Source organism: Amborella trichopoda, chromosome 8 (genome assembly GCF_054954075.1).
Source record: "Amborella trichopoda isolate Santa Cruz 75 chromosome 8, AtrichopodaSantaCruz75HAP2 v2.0, whole genome shotgun sequence".
Lineage (NCBI taxonomy): Eukaryota > Viridiplantae > Streptophyta > Magnoliopsida > Amborellales > Amborellaceae > Amborella > Amborella trichopoda.
The window spans coordinates 6888642-6908202 of record NC_142343.1 but is presented as its reverse complement, the minus strand read 5'-3'; the positions used below and the strand labels follow the sequence as shown (position 1 = coordinate 6908202).

The 19561-nt window shown below is 34.8% G+C and overlaps 1 protein-coding gene across 1 annotated transcript; it reads right to left on the bottom strand.

Annotated features, from left to right (window-relative positions):
* Positions 1-9937: 9937 nt before the first annotated feature.
* LOC18436196 (amino acid transporter AVT1C) lies at positions 9938-18785 on the bottom strand. Its single transcript, XM_011625870.3, has 11 exons — positions 18164-18785; positions 15187-15467; positions 14748-14962; positions 13557-13580; positions 13265-13445; positions 12730-12949; positions 12461-12596; positions 12212-12377; positions 11251-11294; positions 10698-10760; positions 9938-10564 (listed from the first exon to the last, which is right to left on the bottom strand). Exons 1-11 carry the CDS (start codon positions 18349-18351, stop codon positions 10469-10471), a joined length of 1614 nt encoding a protein of 537 aa, XP_011624172.1. The 5' UTR covers positions 18352-18785; the 3' UTR covers positions 9938-10468.
* Between the last annotated feature and the right edge of the window lie 776 nt (positions 18786-19561).

Here is a 19561-nt window from a genome sequence, read left to right as displayed (position 1 = left end):
TTTATACGCAACAAATAAAATAATAAAAAAAACGAATTATCTTTTTTATGCACAACAAATAAAATAAAAAAAAGGGACAATAAACGGTCTTGCATGCCCGAAAACAAAAAAAAAAAAAAATGGTTTTCAACTTTTAAAATTTGTACGATCTTTTTGCCTCTTTTCACCCAACAAATTTTCCAAGATAAGGATGAAGGTTAAACTGTCATTGTCAAAATGTTCGACTTACTCATAAATTAGGAGTTTCTCCCTTATCCCTACTTGCACCCGTGTCCTTTGTCGTTTTGCTTGAAAATGATATTAAGAGGTCGAGGTGGTGGCAAAATCTTGGATAAGTAGCAGACCATGCCGAGCCGCCCACGTTCTAGAGAGGGAAAGTAAGTATGGTCCCCTCGCAACTTCTGGTGAGAGAAAGTGCGGGTTCTTAGAGTCGGGTTGAGTGAGAGACAGCACGCATGCATTCAGAGAGCGCGGGTTCTTAGAGTTGGGTTGAGTGAGAGACGGCACGCATGCATTCATTCGTGGCCACCGTCTCTGACTTAGGCGCATTGCCATTAAAGGCAGCTTGTCCAACTCGTGCGCCGAAACGTCATCTCATGGGGTGCTTCTCACTTGCACCATCCCACTAACACCCTAGAAAAATTACCTCTTAAATTACGCCAATCATTTCATACAACTTGTCTGATGTAAGAACTTTAAAAAACCATCTTATAAGCCTTTCTTTGGTTCAAATTTTGAAATATACACTCACTTCATATTAATTAATTTAAATCGTTCATTTTGATAACATGTTTAGATATAAGTTTTAAAAAAAAAAAATTTATTTTTAATTGTTTTGGATGACGTTATTATCATTAGATGAACAATATTAAAAAAAAAAAATGATTTTGAGTTTATAAAAGCTAAAATCTTGAAATTCACAAAAATGAATGGTCTAGATTCATTTTTGGAGGGGACTCATTTTGACCATATCTAATGTTCAGATTGAAAATTTTTTTTAGGAGGAATTAATTATTGAGATGAAGTGAGTGCGTGTGTAAAATTTAGGATTATATAAATACCACAAACATAGTTTTCTAGAAGTATCGTTGTATTATACTATGATACAACCATTACATTGGATCATTGCTCCTTAAATTATTGGGCGGTCATTTGGTTGTTTAGTAATATGATGCAATAACCTTCAAAAATTATGTTAGGGCTATTTGTTTGATCCAAATTTTGGAATATATACTTTTTTTCATTCGAATGAATAATTATGAAAAATAAAAATAAAAACGTAATCTAAAAAGTGTTTTTTTAGCCCAATTAACATAAGTTAGTCCATTTTGATAAGATGTTTAGATCGTGCCTTAGATGGATTTTTTTATTTTCCATTTTTTTTAGATAGCTTTATTATCATTAGATGAACCTTATTAAAAAAAGAAAAAAATGATTTTGAGTTTGTAAATGCTAATATCTTGAAATTCACCAAATTAATGGTCTATATTCGTTGTTAGAGGGGACTCATTTTGATGGTATCTAAGGTTTAAATTGAATTTTTTTAGTTTTTTGGATTGACTAATGAGATGAAAAGAGTGTGTGTGCAAAATTTTGGGTTATACAAATACCACAAAATTTTGGGTTATACAAATATCATAGTATAATGCAACCACACTTCTAGAAAACCATGTTTATGGTATTTGTATGACCCAAAATTTTACACAGACACTCTCTTCATCTCAATAATCAATCAAAAAAAAAAAATTCAATTTGAACCCTAGATATGATTAAAATGAGTCCCATCCAACAACGAATCTAGACCCTTCATTTGGTGAATTTCAAGATATTAGCATTTACAAACTCAAAATCAAATTTTCCTTTTTTAACATGGTTCATCTAATGATAATAAAGCTATCTAAAAAAATTAAAAAAATAAAAATCCTTCTAAGGCCTGGATGTAAGCATCTTATCATAGATGGCCTATGTTAATTGGGCTAAAAAATTACTTTCTAGGTTATGTTTTCAAAATTTTCTTTTTTGTGTTGATCACTAGAATAAAAAAAATGTATATTTTAAAATTTGGATCAAACAAATGGCTCTAACATGGAATTTGAAGATTATTGCATTATATTGCTATACAATTGTTGCATGAAATCACTGTCTATATATATATATTGTTTTGGAAAGGTTCTACGAGTAAGCGGGTGCAAGAGCCTGTTACAACGACCATCTTAAAGATGAGCATTGAGTAAAGTGCAAAGGGTCAAATTAGATATAGACGGTACCAAAAATATCCTCCAAAAAAGCACATATTATTATTATCATTATTTTCATATTTATGGTTAGCTTGAATTGGATGATGTATTTATAAATTTTTGGTAAAAAATTCATTTTTAAAGTGAATTTTATAAGGAGGGTGCACGTGTACATATGAGTCGGCCGAATCACAAAAACCCCTCCCTATATGGAGTCGGGTGGAACCGGACCCAACCCAATAGGGTCCATGCGGGACTCAAACCCGGACTTGACCGATGTCGGGTCAAACAATTTGAATCCGAACCCAACCCGCCTGTTCTAAAACCTAGACCGGGAAGCGGATCAAGTCAACCGGTCGGGTCAGCGGTCGACCCCGATTGCCACCCCAATTTTTGGTATCACCAATATTGAACTTTTCCCATTATTGACTTTGGGAATTTGATAATTAAATCTTCTTTAGGTGATTAAGTAGAACAGTCAGGTTCATTTTGAGTTATTTTTGCTTGGCTGAACCAAATACTGATTATTTATATCCGGGAATGACAGCTAGTTTGGAAAATTCCCAATGTGAAAATATTCCGAATGATGTCAAAAAGTAGGCATCACTTTTCTTGTCCTTTCCATGGACTTGCTCTTTCTAAGTTAGTTGGGAGATTTGGAAGGACCACTCATCAGAAAAACACTAGTATGAAAGGGATTACATCATGTCTTACAGCTAGGAACTGGGAACTCCATCCACATTTTTCAAACGAGAAGTGAAAAAAAAAATGGCATTTCTAATAATTTTCTCTCTTGGAAGCCTCTTTCTTTCCTAGTATTTACTTCATCTAGGGCTAGGTTTTATTCCATGGATGCCATGTTTCCAACAGTTAAATTTGGTGATCTTTGTTGAGTACGTCTTCCTCGTTGTACAACTCCTATTTGGTTCAGTTAATGTTCAAGAAAATTTTTTTTAAAATTTTGGGTTACGTATCGACATTTCTCAAATTTAACCAACTTTAAATAGTTGACAAAAAGCTCGGATAATGATGACACAGAGCATCCTCAAATGTTATTGGGTGTTCTCGGAGTATGAACATTATATTGCAGTATACAAGTTTTATGGCACACCATGGATGCGTAGATTTCAGGAATGGACAATTCTCAAAGAAAAAACGCAGGTGCCCCATTTAGCATTTACCACCATATACAATGGAATAAGATCAGGAAAAAATCTATATAAGATGTCGACTTATATAGTAGAAATAAGTTACACCTAAAAAACCCAATCCTGACGGATGTTTTCATACTTAAAAACTCTCTAATTGATCATCTCAACCTCAAGATGTATGCAAATGAAAACAACGATTTTAAGTCCAAAAAATATTTCATCTTCTAATACATTTTCTGGACCCTCTATTTTCAATATTTTAAAGTATTTATAAGTCCGCTTGATCATCCCATTTTTTAAACTTTTAATTTTATAATTAAAGATAAAAATATTTTCACGTCATCATAAGGTCTCTGCCACCAAAACTCCATCTTCCCATGGAATTTGAAGGTGCGCCCTCCGTTAATTGTTTAAGGTGGACATTCTATGTAAACGTCACCCATAAGATTATATGCCGTCTTTTATAATGGAAGAAGATTATATGCTCCTGGAGGAGCAAGTTCTACATTTGATCCATCTGACAAATCCCTAGCTAGAAGAATTTTTGGGACGCCATAAATTTTGGGGTTAACCTACTTGACCTAGGGACTAAAACCAGTGAAATTTTTTTCGATACACATTCAGAGTTGATTGAAAAATCATGCCATAGATTGCTCGATTTTTAGTTGGTTGTATGTTTGGAAAATTCCTCTTTTTAGGTCTCTATATCATTGGAACAAATGTGCAATTTGCTCCGTCAGCGGGAATCCAAAGAGATAAGATTCTTTTTTAAATCTAGAACATATCTCTCAAGGTTCTCAAGAGTCCATATAATACCTGTCTTAACATCAATGGTCTTAACATCAATGGTCTTATAAGCTGCATCATTCTCTATCAAAACCGATCCAACATCAAGGCTCCCGTATGTGGTGAACCAATCTCAATGAGAGCACATATAATAGGAGCATCCTTAATAACAAACCCATGGGTTTTTAAAGTAATCACAATTTGTCAAAACTTATAACACATTGTTTTTTATTCACAGTTTGTCGAAACTGACAACACATTATCTGTTCTACTTATTGAGTTGCTATTAACAATATTGTATGTTTTGGAGGTTTTTTTCCCTTCTCTATGAGTTTCTGGCAATCTTTTTTTATATGACCCTTTTCTCGCCATAATAACAATAACATTACCTTTTTTTTGCTATGGATTTGGATTTGGACTTGCCTTGACATTCACGTGTCTTTTAATTTCTCTCAACAGATCTCCCTCTAGCCACTAAACCATCTATTTGTGGTTGAGCATTACCATGTCTCTTCCTTAAGGCACTCGAAAAAAGAGTCGAAGTTACATCCTCCATCTCTATAGTATCTTTTTCATAAAGTAATTGAAAGTTGAATAAGGTGATCTAGCACAGTGTATATAGTTTTAAATTTTTCTTCTTTTCACAAACTAGAACACTTATAATGGTTCAAATGCCATTAAATCAACTCAAAAGTAAACCTAAAACAATTAGAAAAGTGTTCTCACTTGCTGCTACTAATAAAATTTCTTCTGTTTAATTAACAAAAAGCACATAATACTCATAGGTACAAGAAAACATAAGATTGCAAAGCACAAAGTAAAATGGCAGAAGATTACCTAAATCGAACTTAGTATACCCCATTATGGGTCTCCTCCTCTTATAGTGCATGGGATCAATTGTCTATCTCAGATCCTTGAAGCATGAGAAAACCTAGGCTACAAGCATTAATCTAATATGAGAGCAATGGAACAACATGAGGTAATAGTCTAGACCTCAATGTCTAATGGTAGGGGTATGCCCCTCTCTTAGCCTTAGCATGGGCGTGCCCCTTATTCTTCTTCCCCAATATATTTTCTAAAGAGAGATGGAGAGATCTTAGAGAGAGAAGAGAGGGTGGCGCGCCACCAATAGAGGGTAGAGAGAGAGATGAGTGGTGTAGAGATTTGGTGGAGATTAGATTCTCTTTAGGTTTAGGGTTTCTTAATATCCTTATAGAGATTAAATCTAGACAATTGATGATAAAAGACCCGTGGAGTGAGATATTTGAGTCATACAATCTTTAGATCAACTATCATGATTCAAAAGAATGTACAAGAACTTTATCATTAAGCTTCTTAAATCTAATTCCATCAAATAATAAAATATAAATAATAATATCATGATTACTTTTATTTTTCATAATTTTCTAACATATATATATATTTTTAATTGAAATCAAATCTCTTTAATTTCAAAATCTTCCGTTCTTGTTTCAATCAAAATCTATACAAAACACATTCCATAAATTTTCTCTTGTTTGATTGCCTTGATTCACAAGGTTAGAAAATAGGCACATCACAATGGTGGACTTGGTGGGCCTCCACGGGTCCTCTCAAATATTTATGAATTATAAAAGTATTAAAATAATTTTTAGAATATTACTAATAAAAAAATTCTCTCTGAATATTTTACTATTGAAAAATCAATATTTCTCAATTTATAAATCCCTTTTATAAAAATAAAATATCTAGAGACTTTTAAAAATTCAAATAATCACTCTAAAAATCAATTAACATCAAAATAATTAATTTCAAATAGTTTTGATGGAAATCAGATTCAACTAGGTCTAGGAATTATAATATTGCTGAAGTACTAAATCTTCTACTATGGACTATAATTCACACTTACTTTCTCAAACTGAACCTGCAGTTCCCGTGACTCATAGACCACTGCAGAAGGTTCATGATTGGGAACATAATCTCAGTCTATGGATTATAGGTTCTCCCCTATAGACGAGTCCAAGGTCCACAAACCTGATGCAACCACAATTCTACGGCGAATAGGGGTAATCTCTTGCACATGTACATGCTTCGCTCTCAATGGTGACTCGCTTTCTTAATAAAGCTATCACATGTACATGTCATATGTACATGCCGTATAATGATTAAGTGATGAGGCTCTGGGCAACTGCGACCTCATCAAGGGATGCCTCTTCAAAATCTCATCAGTTTTATTCCATGCCCAGACAATGAAGTTTTCCAACTCGATTGGCATAGTACATCACTCCAAGTCTGAGTATTGACAAATAGTATTTACCTATCTTGGTTCACAAATGACCATATTCCCACTGAGTTTATGTTCCACTATGTCAAATATTTAAATACACGCTCTCACAAGACCTTTAATGGCCACAGAAACCTATCAATATCATGATAAACTTCTCTTACGAATGAGGAGTGAGGACAATAAGATAATAGTTATCGTCATCTTCCATATTAACACCAATGCTCAATAATTCACAAACAATTTTATTAAATTGATTCAAGCGTTCATGAATATCAATATCCATATCTTCATTCATAAGCAAGGTGTATATTTGTGGTTTCAAATACAACCGATTTGTGAGGGACTTCATCATATACAGACTCTGAAGCTTCGATCAAAGATGATGTCGAATCCTCATTAACGATGATAAACACTACTTCGCTAAATAGGCACAATCGAATTGTGATCATGGCCCTAAAGTCTAAGTCTTTCCAATCTTTATTTGACATGGATTCTGGTTTGTTCAACTTTCCTTTCAAAACTTTATATATACCTTGTTGTACTAGCAAATTGCAAACATTGATTTGCCAGATTTTGAAATTATTTTTTGCATCAAATCAAACTAGATTCTGATACCACTTGTTGTGTGCAGAAGCTCTAAAACATGACTAGTTTATTTCCAACAAATAAAGAGCGAGAAAAAATAGAACCGGCAACAAACAAGAAAAAATAAAGCATGAAATAAATAATGCTAAAAGAATACCAAAATTTTACGTGCTTCATCACATATAACTACAAAAATTTTACGTGCTTCATCACATATAACTACATCCATATATGAGGACAATCAACGGCATTTCACTATTTAAATGAAAAAAAATTACAAAAATCTCTTACCTGAGAAACCAGAGATGAATCCAATCTCTCATATTTCCTTATGTTTCTCTCTTATACAATAACTAATATGAGAAACCAGAGATGAATCCAATCTCTCATATTTCCTTATGTTTCTCTTATACAATAACTAATATAGAGTAATAGAAACCCCAAAAACTAAGCACGTGAAAGCCTTCCATTTTTTCGACCTTTTTGTAAATCTAACACTATCCTTGAAATACGAACTTTTATGACCATTTTAATCTTGTAGGACATTTTCCATAAACGAACTCCCAAAATAACAAATTAGTCAATGGAAATCCCAAAATAAATCCGAAAAACATGGGACACACAAAATGAAAGGAAAATAATCCCTTAAATATAAGAATTCAAGACAAATTATTAACACTCTCCCCCTATGTGTCTGTCTGTCCGTGTTGGGTGACACGCCAAAACTGATTAACGACACAATGATGATGGCTTATTTGCAGTAAATTGATTCAGGGAAAAATGGAGATTGTGAATATAAGTGCTGGCTTTCGGCTTTACTTTTGAAAATAAAGCATTATAAAAAGATTTTTGAGGTTCACCTTACTTCTAGAGTATAAGGTTGACACTTTAGATTAGTTTTTTTCATAAGATTAATGTAAAGGGAAAGGTTTCTATATTTCCCCTGCAGCATAGAAGATCTATGTTTCCGCTACCATCCAGCCGTCCAATTTTGATCAAGAGCCACTCACTTTTTTATTTTAGATCCGACGTCTCAAAGTATTTTATTTTTATTTTTTTTATACAAATTGTATGAATATGAAATTTGGTACGTGCCATCTTCTCATTGGGGCGCATCTATAAAAAAGATTTAAAATAATTTTTCCATAAAATATAATGACCAAAATACCCCTTGAAAATTTCACAGGTATTTTGGTCATTTTATTTTATTAAAAATATTTTTTTTATATATTTTTTGTTAGTGCGATTTTAATAGATGATTGGATGTCCAAAACATGGTGTCAAAATAGTTTATAAAAAAAATTTAAAATAAAATAGTGTAGAGACATGACATTGTGATTGGGGCAATCTTATCCCTCCATTCATAATGGAGGGTTGGATAAGGGGAAGTATATAATTTTATGTTGTTGGGGAAGCATAGAAAGCTTGTCCTAATGTAAAAAGTATTTAAAATGGTTACAAATTATTTACAGTAAAATGTTTTACAGTAGTACATAGCACAGTTCATTTATGATTAATAAATCACAGTAAATCTAGTTGTAAATCAATTTACTGTATAAACTGTAAATTTAATAAATCAATTTCTGTAGATCTATTTACTTTAAATTTTATTATTTGTAAACTAAGTCAGCTGATTTTTTAGTTTTGTAAATCTATTTTAACATGTCTATGCAATTTTATTGCAATTTACCTTCTAAGATTCACAGTAATTAGTGATTTGTACAAGGTTCATTTCATTGATTACATAGTAATCTGTAGGTGGGTCATTTGATTAAGTACATGATTCATGAAGTCCAATTGATTGCAAATGATTAAACGTGAAATGATAATACTAGCCATTTCTTGTAGCAGTTATTTATAGTTAACCATTACAAGAAGGAAGAGTATGCATGGATAATTAATAAGCATTGAGAAAGAAGTTGATAATCAAGAATTTACCCCATAATCACTTTGAAACTTCAGTTTATATCTGTTAAAATAATTAGGATCATATTTTTCATGACAGGTGAAATCACAAAATTCATGCCATTATAAACTTGCAATCAGTTTTATATAATAAGCTAAAAAGACTACCTATAAGAACAAGCAAAAAAAAAAAAAAACAGACGAATCAATGACCATTAGAACGAGATCCCATGGTCTCCCTTTCGGTTCCTCTCTTTTGATAGTAAGGTACGAAAAGCAGTCAAGTTGTGAAGGAAGCGTGAGTACCTGCAATAAATTGTTGGCCATTTGGGGTCGCTAGTAGTTTGGGCTATTACTTGAAAACACAATTTCAATTGTGGATCCGTTAAGTTATAGTGGCACCAATCGGTTACTCGGTCCATTAAGTGAGTGCGGATCGCGAGAACAGGATGACCTCCTACTAATTAACCGCGTTATTTATGTTAGGATAACGGATCCCAATTAGTTGGGAAAATACCTTGATGATGATGATGATGATTTATGTGAGTTAGGATCATATTCTATCAGTTTTTCGCAAGCTATGTTTGTTTGAAGTCACTCCAATTGGTTATGCTAGTCAATTATGCAAAGTGGGATCAGCTCAGATAAGCTACAACAGCTCATTACACTAACTATGATTGATTATGTGAGTAATACATGGCTCTAATCCAATCAATTAGGCTACTTGGTATCTTGGTTGAGTATTAGGACTTTTGGTGAATTGCATTTACCAAGTTGAATGATTGGCATTTGTAAATGAGAAATTAAGTAATTTATGACAAGGTGTATTGCCATTAAATTAGTATGGACAAGGATTTGGTGTCATATGTGTCCCCCTCTAGAAATCAATAAACAAAACAAATAATTTAAATGCAATATAATGCAAATCTTCAACCATTTTTTGTGATCTAGACAAACAATCTTATTAGACCTACTATGGATGTGCCATGATTTAAAAAATCTCAATGTCATCCAAAAAATATCAACATTCTATCAATTAATTATTCAACAAACACAGAAAATTTACTGACTTGAATCCTGGGCTCTCATAATCTCACAGTCAATCAAAGAAGGGATACTGCAATTCTTAAGAACCCAAAGAAGTTACCAAACAATATGTTTGCTAGGCCCAAGTCTCCAGAAACATGATATCCTAAGAGCTACGACTTGGTTATTTCCTCCTTATTTCATGTTAAAAGAACACAGCTTAATTCATCTTCCATGATTTCTAGCAGTATCAGATGAACATGGGACTTGGTTATTTCTTCCTTCTCTACGAGAAATCAGAGAAAATATTAAAACAAAAGTAATGCATTGTACAATGAATTTGGACCGAGGAGTGATTCTTGGGTCCTTCAACATAAACCACAAAAGAATTATGCAGTTTCCCCATCGTTGTGCCAGTATTCTTGAATCTACTTCATATTTAAGACAAACCACCACTTAATCGATGGTTCTTGAGCATCAAAATTGGATGAGAATTTGTTGAGATGGTTGTTTTATTTGATACCTTCACTTATTTTCCCAATTGCTGAGTAAGACCCAATGCAAGCGCATACCACGCCAACCACAATAACAAGCATGCATATGAACCGCTGTGGAAGAAAACAAGAACAAAATTCAGCACTCTGTAACCAAAGAATAACCATTTCAAAATTAATATGACAATATTGGGGATTGAGAATTCAACTGGGTGGAAGAAAAATTAGAGGGGTTATTCAAGGTGACCTGTAATAAAGTCACATTGCTGCCAAGGATGCTCAGGTAGCAAGCACAAGGAAGGATAAGAGCCTGCAAAACCATGGTATAATGATGAATAACTTGAAAGGGTTTTTGGGCTCTCTAATACAAGTGAATTTGGTCCTTTAATACGAATTCATTGGAAGGGGAGAGGAATGGAGAAAGAGATGTTAGAATGGGCAAAGACGAAACCAAAGTTATGGCTGTCTTCAAAACATAAATCTCACCAAAAAGAAGAGCTTTTTCTTTTAAACTACATGTTCTGTAATATTTCAATATTCACAAATATCTTTCCATCTTTATTTGAATAGATAAGTTTACGGTTAGATGAGTCTTATGATTTTCATAGGAGGTTTTAAAGAATAAAGGAATTATTTCCTAATATTATATTCTCTTATGCTTTTTTTTTCATTTTAATATCATTTTTTAAAAAAACAAATTATTAAGATCTCCAAGAAAAAATAATGTATTGATACATCCACAATAAACTACAATGCTTTATCATAATCTAATTGATAACAGAAAAGAAAAGAAAACTTACAACTAGCATGGTAAGGACAGATCCAATGAACGCCATCACAAAACCTGAAAAACAGATGACAGGTAATTTCATTTGTATGCAAAACAGATATTTTATCAGTATCATTGTTTTATTTATTTGTTTGTTTATTTGTATTTAGACACTTGTCTTTGCTTTGTAAGTCTACCAAAGTCTAATATATTTTAAAGGGAAGACTCTGTACGTACGAAGGTGTGATCCCTAAGAAATCCATGTATGAGGGATCTTTTACTTCAAAAAAAGAAAAGAAAGTAGATTATGGGCTCCTAAAAGCCTAGATCTCATTGTCAAACAAACGGTTTTTGGACTGTCCAGATTTAGAGTTTGAAGTGCTCAAAATCCTTTTGCTTTTAATTGAACTGTAGGTGAACTGTAGAGATAGGCACTCTTTGCTCAGGGAAGTCTTTTTCTTTTGTCAAAGATGTCGACAGTCATCAAAAAAAATAAGCAGATATGATATATTTTATTTGTTTTTACAATTCATTGTAATTTCCATGTTGAAGGCATAGGAATTAGGAAATTCTCTTCTAACTTGGCCCTGAAAGAGAATTACAGCCAAGGACCAGAAGAAAACTCATGAAGAAATTGGTCCAATAGTACAAACGGTGGCTCCAAAGGTTGACATTCGATCCAAGCTAGTGGCAAGCGATCGCCAAAGCGCAAACAAATGCTTCATTAAAACAAGGTAAGGAATATCATGATTCATATGATTGTAGAAAATATAGTCATAAGTGCCATTGCTGTCCAATCAAAGAATGGAACCTGGTGATGTCAATGTTTTAGGGGGTCACACTGTCTCATAACCATGCATCCATTGGACAGCATAAAAGCCACAACCATTGGTTTTCTATGGTACTAAAGAGCATAGTACACTATTCCTATAAACACTAGCCCTTTGAACACAAGAAGGATGAACAAGAATTAAATTGGAAAGAGTACTTACCAAAGAAAGGAACTGCAAGTGCCACAATCAGAGTAGAGAGCACCAACCCTGTTCTAATCACTATTGAGAAGAAGTGGTACTTGAGATGAGATGCAGGCAAAAGCTCCTCCAAACTAAGTGCCACTGGTGTGATTGTCAAGGCATACTTTGTAAATGGGTTCACAACCTAGAGAGAGAGAGAGAAATCACTAATACTCAATTGAATACTCATGAGAAGAGAAAATGCTAACAAGGAATCAGGCCATATACCGTGGTCCAAACCCCAACTTTGGAAGCAAAGAATTGTTGAGGCATGTTGAGAGTAAATTGAGAATTGATGCTTTCTCCAAACATCATATAACCCATTATAGCAACTCCAGCATATAAAATTGTACATGCTACAGAACTGGAGCATAACAATCAAAGTTAAATAAGCTAATGCTAAACCAAATTCATTTATATGTACTCCCTCAGAAAAGAAACAAAGGATAATTTGGTATTGTAGTATGTATTGCAAAAGAATACAAATTTCTAGGTACCTGGTTAGCAAAACGGCAGGGAATTGACTTGGATTCTTCATGGACGAATATATATTCGGGTAAACAGCATGTCCCGAATAGCAAAAACCATATAACCCAATGGCTACAGGAAGGCCACTAAGGTTCAATGAGGTACCACCATGATGAAACCCCACCCCATCCACCACACCCACCCATATCAAGCAAATCACAACAAGTAGAGATGCAATAACTCCTCCAGCTGAGAGAGAGAGAGAGAGAGAGAGAGAGAGAGAGAGAGAGAGAGAGAGAGGAGAGAGGGGATAAAAAGAAAGAGATAGAGGTCAATATGGTTTATATCTTAACTTGAAGGTCGAAACACAGAGGCACAAGCATAATCGCATTTGCATGCACATATCACACACATAAAGAAGTCATTATGGTTAGTAACTTTAACAATAGATAGATAGATAGAGAGAGAGAGAGAGAGAGATCATTTTTGTTAATTGCTTCACTTGAAAAAATACCAGCACGTGCGCGCACACACACACAGAGAAAGAGAGAGAGAGTTGTGAACCTGAAATGTAAGAGAGAACACTTAAGTCACGAAGCCAAACTGTAGGAAGCACTGCAAGGGTTGTTATAATGGCGAAAAGTTGATGTGAACTGAGCTGATATCCAGCTAAATTTAAGTGGGCATTTGGAAATAAAGAATTTAGGTTATCGCTCTCCAGGATTACATATTCTACACAGCAAGCCTGCCAAAATGAGTGATTTTGTGATCAAGCAAACTTAACATAGTAACAAACTCACTGCAAACTATAAATCCAAAAGAATATTAATTGAAAAGCTGGAACAGTAGCACTTACATATAATTCTGCATATAAGATTATCTGCAAAGGACAAGGTTGGCATCAAACGTTAGCAATATATAATTGAGAATAGTATTCTTTCATGAAAACCGGGCAAAAAAATGGCTAAACTAATTCTATTGCAAGAGATCATTGGAGAATTGGATGTCCCATTGCAAGAGCTTAAGGCAAACATAAGGACATTTGTTAACTATTAGGAAGTACTACGTATTTTATGTGGGAATGTCATTTGTCACATGGTTAATCTCATACTTCTAATCAATTAGAAAATGTCATCAGAAATTTCCATTAAAGGATTTTATACTATAACACTGTTTTCCTTTGATACAAGAATGCCAAAATCACCTCTAGGCATCTAATGTGGAAATGGCAGCTACGTGTGTGTCATTCTTTCCTACAAAGTTCAAAAAAATTTCTCAGATTACGAGCATAGTTAGTGGTACAAACCCAACTACCTAATTTCACATATGACAGTTAGGGGTAATTATGATGTTGCTACCAAAGGTAAACAGCCTTATTATGTACTTTTCCTTCTAATAATTTCCAACAGAGTATCTCCAAATGGCATAAGATGCCCCTGATTGGAAACATCTTTTGCCACAAGGGAAAACCATTTTACTTGTGGCAGGGGAAACCTATTAATCAGAACATGAACACCATCCTTCCATCGTTATTTTGGATCTTATTCCTTAAGAATATAACCACACAGTTTCAAATTCCAATTATAAATGTCTAGAACCAATGAAACTTTTAGCACTTATTTTATGCTACATGATATCTTGAATGTCACATGGGGTTGCTCATGTTAATGTCACTCACTAACACATTATTAGAGAAGAATGAACCATAAGTAGAAAAGGGTAGGCCAGCTTGTTTAAGTTTTTGAGACGAACTTCAAGAGTCCGCACGCTTGACCTCCATGACCAAACTGCCAAACTACTATGTCTAAGACTAATCCAAACCCTAACAGATGAGAAGAAAGAGACATTGGTGAAATGAATACTGATTTGAGTACTTAATCTAACTCTTAAAACAAAAATGATAAGTTAAAGTTGCTTGATCTATAGCAAAACCCATAAATGTGTAATGGAAAATTAATGCTGAGAACTTAAGACTGACAAACTATTGGTTCTTAGAGGATAACATCTATCAACAAGAGAATTACTCATAAAGCAAATGAGAACTTACAGATATACCTAAGCGGCCCACTTTGCCAAATGCAGCCTGCCCAATATCTGGATAAGTATGGAGGCCTGGTTTGCTTTCCAAGCATCTCTTCAGCAAAACCCCAGTGTAACAAGATATGAGGGCAAATGACAAAAGCACCAATAGCCCTAACCACCCTCCCTCTTTGACGGCATAAGGTGTGGAGAGAACTCCCACCCCACAAAGAACATTGATCCCTACAACAAGAAGAGCCTAATCTTTCATCATACATTTTCACCTATACAATTTTTCATACATAGATGATAGACCCATACTTACACATGACATATGTAAATGCATGCATATACGTATATGCATATATATATACATATATACGTACACATATACATGCATTGTCAAGTGGTCAACCATGGATGATAGGACTGTGAATTTTTAGAAATTGCTAGAGAGAGGGAATCACCATTGATAACGGCCTGAGAGTAGGAACATTGTTGTGAAAGAACAATGCCGTGTGGGTCATAGAAGGATTGCTTGGTTTGTGGATGAGGGGATGTGAGCTGTTCCTTTTCTGAGGCAGTAGAAATGAGGGGTTCAGTGGAAGGATAGTTGATTTCTAGAGGGGGGTGTCTCCTGTGAACTGAAGAAGAAGACCAAAAGGAACTTCCTGCTCTTATTAAGCTTGAGCCAGCAAGGATAGTGAGGCTTGGTGGCGTCACGCTACTGAATATGTCCATTGATTGCCTGCAATATTTTGAATTACAAACAGTATTTGATCAATGTCAAGACTCTAAAACACTAAAACAGTTTTTCTTGACCAGAAAATATTGCGGTACTCACAGGCTGTTTGTACCAAAAAGTATATATGAAAAGATTGGCACCAATATATGTTAATTAATATGTAATAAGTTCTGTGGAAAATAGATAAACACATGTTCTAAAAGAGTTTGCAAGTGTAATCGATCTCAATGACAATGGAGTTGAGTTCTTGTGACTTACGATCTTCTTATCATTAATGTAAAGATATCAGGTTTAGCCTAATTGGTTTTTCTTATAGAGGTAAATGACCATCAAAAGCTTAGTTGCATCTAAGAAGCTCGATAAGAATGGCCAATATCAATTGCAATGCCTAGAGTGAATTCTAGCAATAAAGCCAGCTATCCAAAACTTTGTCACTTTTACTTGAAAGTTCAAACTGTACATGGGGCGTTTTGTCCTCTCTAGCTTAACAGGAATATCTACCCCACTTACTTGAGATGGGATGACACCACCGGCCCATTTAGTAAAAGAAACAGAAATGTTTCATGTAATAGTGGCGAAATTGCCGAAATGTCTAAGCAATGGATCCATCCAAGCAGACCATTAGTCAATAGCAATAATATCAAGTTTTAAACTTTTTATCAAAAGATCCTATTCAAGGGGACCTCCCCATTCTCTTCCCCGGGTAAAAGCCAGGAGCATTTGTAGACCCAGACTTTGTGATTGCAACCTTTTCAACTTAGTAACTAATCTAAAAAATAAAAAAAATAAAAATTAAATCTCAAATCAAATTTTATATGTGCCTAAAAAGAATACCCGAAAAATGGAATTCAATTTTTGGATCCTTAGATCTAAGCATTTAAAAAATCACAACATAAATTTTATGTTTTGAAAATAATTATCTTCTAATTGAATTCCAAAATTTCAGATTGTAAAAGTCCTCCTTGATAGCTCTTTTGTCTGATGGATTATGCAATATGCTCCTGCAGGAGCATGCTATACGTGCTCATAGTTTATTTTAACTTGGCTGAAAATGGACCCGGTTTAAAGACCTCCTTAAGAAATTTCTAGGGTATCCCTCTTAAAAACTAAACATTAGAAAGTAAGCCAAAGAAAATAAAAGCAACCAAATGAAAAAAGGGCATCTAACACGAGGTTTTCATGCTTGCAGACTTGGTAATTGTCACGCCATAAAACAGAACAAACAGATAAGCTAAAAATATTCCTGCTCCCGCTGGAGTATACTGTCTATCTACTCTCTCGAGCAAAACTTACGCTGAGAACGTTTTGTAGATCCCAAATTTTGGCGATGTAATATCTACAACTCAGCAACCAACCCCAAAGAAAATAAACAATTAACGCACTCTCTTTGTGCCTAACAAAAATGGCATACGAATTGTGCGATTTTTTTAAGCAAAGATATAGATGTTCAAGAACTCAAAATCGAAATTTTTTCTCTGAAAATAATTATCAAGTGATATTTAAATGGATCCCCAAAAATTTAAATTAAAAAAAAGAAAATCCCAAGTAACTATTTTGCCATAGGGAGTAGTATAACATGATCCCGTGGGAACATACTATAACTTGAGTCTCTTAATTGATAAAGAACTGTTCAAGACCATTTTGTTGGGATTTCCATGAATCAAATAAGGCCAAAATGTCTATTTCCAAGTGAATTCTTTTTTTTTTTTTTTACCGAAAATAATCAATTTTCTTGGGTATTACAATGTATCTAGTATTCCCACCCAAAAGCATGGATGGAAACACTGGCAGAACTCTTATTTTCCACTAGCTTGTGTAGTCACAAAGTTGGAGATTTGGTTTTTTTTTTTGAAATTTGAGTTTGGTCGAATAAATAGAGCCATCCAATTTTACATTACATCCCATGGTCAAAATTATTTGATTCTTTAATTTATTGGAGAAGTTGAAAAAAAAGAGACCAAAACAGATTCCATATTTCCATGAAAAATAAAAGGGCAATGCATCACCATAGATGTAGGACACTACTATAGTATGCTGCAAGTAACATCAGAACTCTGTCCTCCGTTTCTGAAATGGACCGCTGATGTTAACTTGTAGTATCTGCAGTATTAATCATAGAAAGACTTTAGTTTTGGTACAAAAAGCTTGTAGTATTTTCTAGCCGTAGATCTGAAACTGGGAGGCTGAGAGTATTCCATTGACTGCGTTTAAAAATTCAAAAAAAATACATGGAATTTTGTGATAGACTCCAAGCTATTTGATATGAAATTTGAAGTCTAAGGAAAAATGGCTCCTTGTTAAAAAATGAATGCCGATATACAATTCAGAAAAATAAAAGGAAATATTTTAAATCGAAGTTAAGCTTGAAAAAATAGGTGTAAGGGGGAAGAAAGAGAGAGAGAGAATGGCGGATGCATGAGAGAGTTTAGGTGTTAAGAAATTGAGTGAAAAAGAGAGAACAACAGGGAGATTTTAATCAATCATGAAATTCCAGAGAGAGAGAACAACAGGGAGATTTAAATCGATCATGAAATTCCAGAGAGAGAGTGTGTCTTTCTTTGATCATGAGATTGTTATGATAATAAGAGGAAGAAAGAGATGTTAATCGATCATGAAATTCCAAAGAAAGAAACTCCTCAAATATTTACTGTGAAAGCCACAAAAGATTCACGTAGAGAGAGAGACAGTGAGAGGGATACTTGTAGCTCTGTGGCCAGGACGTATTGCAGTCATAGGAGCTTCGGCCGTGGCCAGACGACTGGCGAGTGGATGACATATCGGAGCCATCAGATTCATAGTCTTCATTGCCCATCGTATCCGCCTGGTTTTCTTCATCGTCGGTCTCAAAGTTGAAGCTTCGTTCCCGACTCATTTCCTCGTTCTTCATCGCCTTCCCCAGAGAGAGAGAGAGAGAGAGAGGGGCAGGATCTCTAATCTCTATTGAAGGAGGCAATGGGTTCCGTCTGCCTTTGAAGAGTTGTGCGAGCCGCTTCCTTTTATACCTTCATAAATGACTCTGTGTTCCTCTCCCTCACCCCCTCTAACCCTGAAACCCTGAGTTGAATGTGTGCTGGTGGGCTCCAAGCCCAAATTAGGGATTATGCGGCTGATCGAAATGGTGATGCATGTGGCGCTCTAGACTTATCAGACGCTTGCTGTACTGGCTTTCTCCAATGCTTATCTCTCTCTCTCTTTCCGTTGGAGCTATCCCCTCTGCTCTAGATGTCTCTCTCCATCCGTTGTGGCGATCCTCTCTCTCTGAATCACGCCATCGTGGCGCTCCAATCTTTTGCACGGTCCCTCACTCCAAATAATTGGTTTGAACTTTGAAGCCATTCGCGCTCTAAATAATTAGTTTCCAGTTCTTGGACATGTTCAAGCGGGTCGTGTGCCGAGAAACTTGCTACTCGTCATGATAAGCGTCCCCTTAGCCATGTTTAGCGGTAATTTAGCTTCTTTTTTTAGTTTTTTATTTTTCCTTAATACTACATGGCGTTGTTTAGAAATGGATGAATCAAGCATACTATGAAAATGTACTTAAGGAGACTTCTTGAAATGGATCAACCAAGCACCTATATATATATATATTTAGTTATTTATTTATTTATTTATTTATGTTATAGTTGTATGAGAAGAAGAGAATGGTCTACAACACCCCCAAAAAGGATCGAGCTATTACTTCAATCGGTTGGAGTAGGGAGCCTAGTAGCGAGGCAATAGATAAGATAGAAGAAGGGGCCATGGTCAAGTTTTCCGGCTAGGCCCAAAAGGACTCTCAGGCAAGCCAAAAGAGCAATCATAGATTTAGGAGCCCGCCCATTCCCACCAAGAAAAGGTAGAATCGAAAGGAGGGGCAAGGCTCAATGGAGACAATAGCTTCTAGTGATGATGTAGCTCTCTTTGAAAGAATATCAGCCACCATATTAACCTCACGAAAATTATGGGAGATGAACCACCCACAATTAGAGAGATGTTGTCGAAAATTTACTGCAACCGTATACAACTTCCAAGGAGAACAATAGCTTGCATGACTAACATTAACGAGCAAGGTGAGTCACTTTCAATCTGAACAGAGAAGCACTGTAACTAATCAACTA

What these genes read in the sequence shown, in the direction of transcription:
- LOC18436196 (XM_011625870.3), bottom strand. Translation starts at nt 18,351, where the DNA reads ATGAAGAACGAGGAAATGAGTCGGGAACGAAGCTTCAACTTTGAGACC. An exon ending in TGGGCCGCTTAGGTATATCT is followed by an intron (nt 13,581 to 14,747) that starts GTAAGTTCTCAT and finishes TGTCCTTTGCAG; the next exon opens with ATAATCTTATATGCAGAATT. An exon ending in AAGTTGGGGTTTGGACCACG is followed by an intron (nt 12,378 to 12,460) that starts GTATATGGCCTG and finishes CTCTCTCTCTAG; the next exon opens with GTTGTGAACCCATTTACAAA.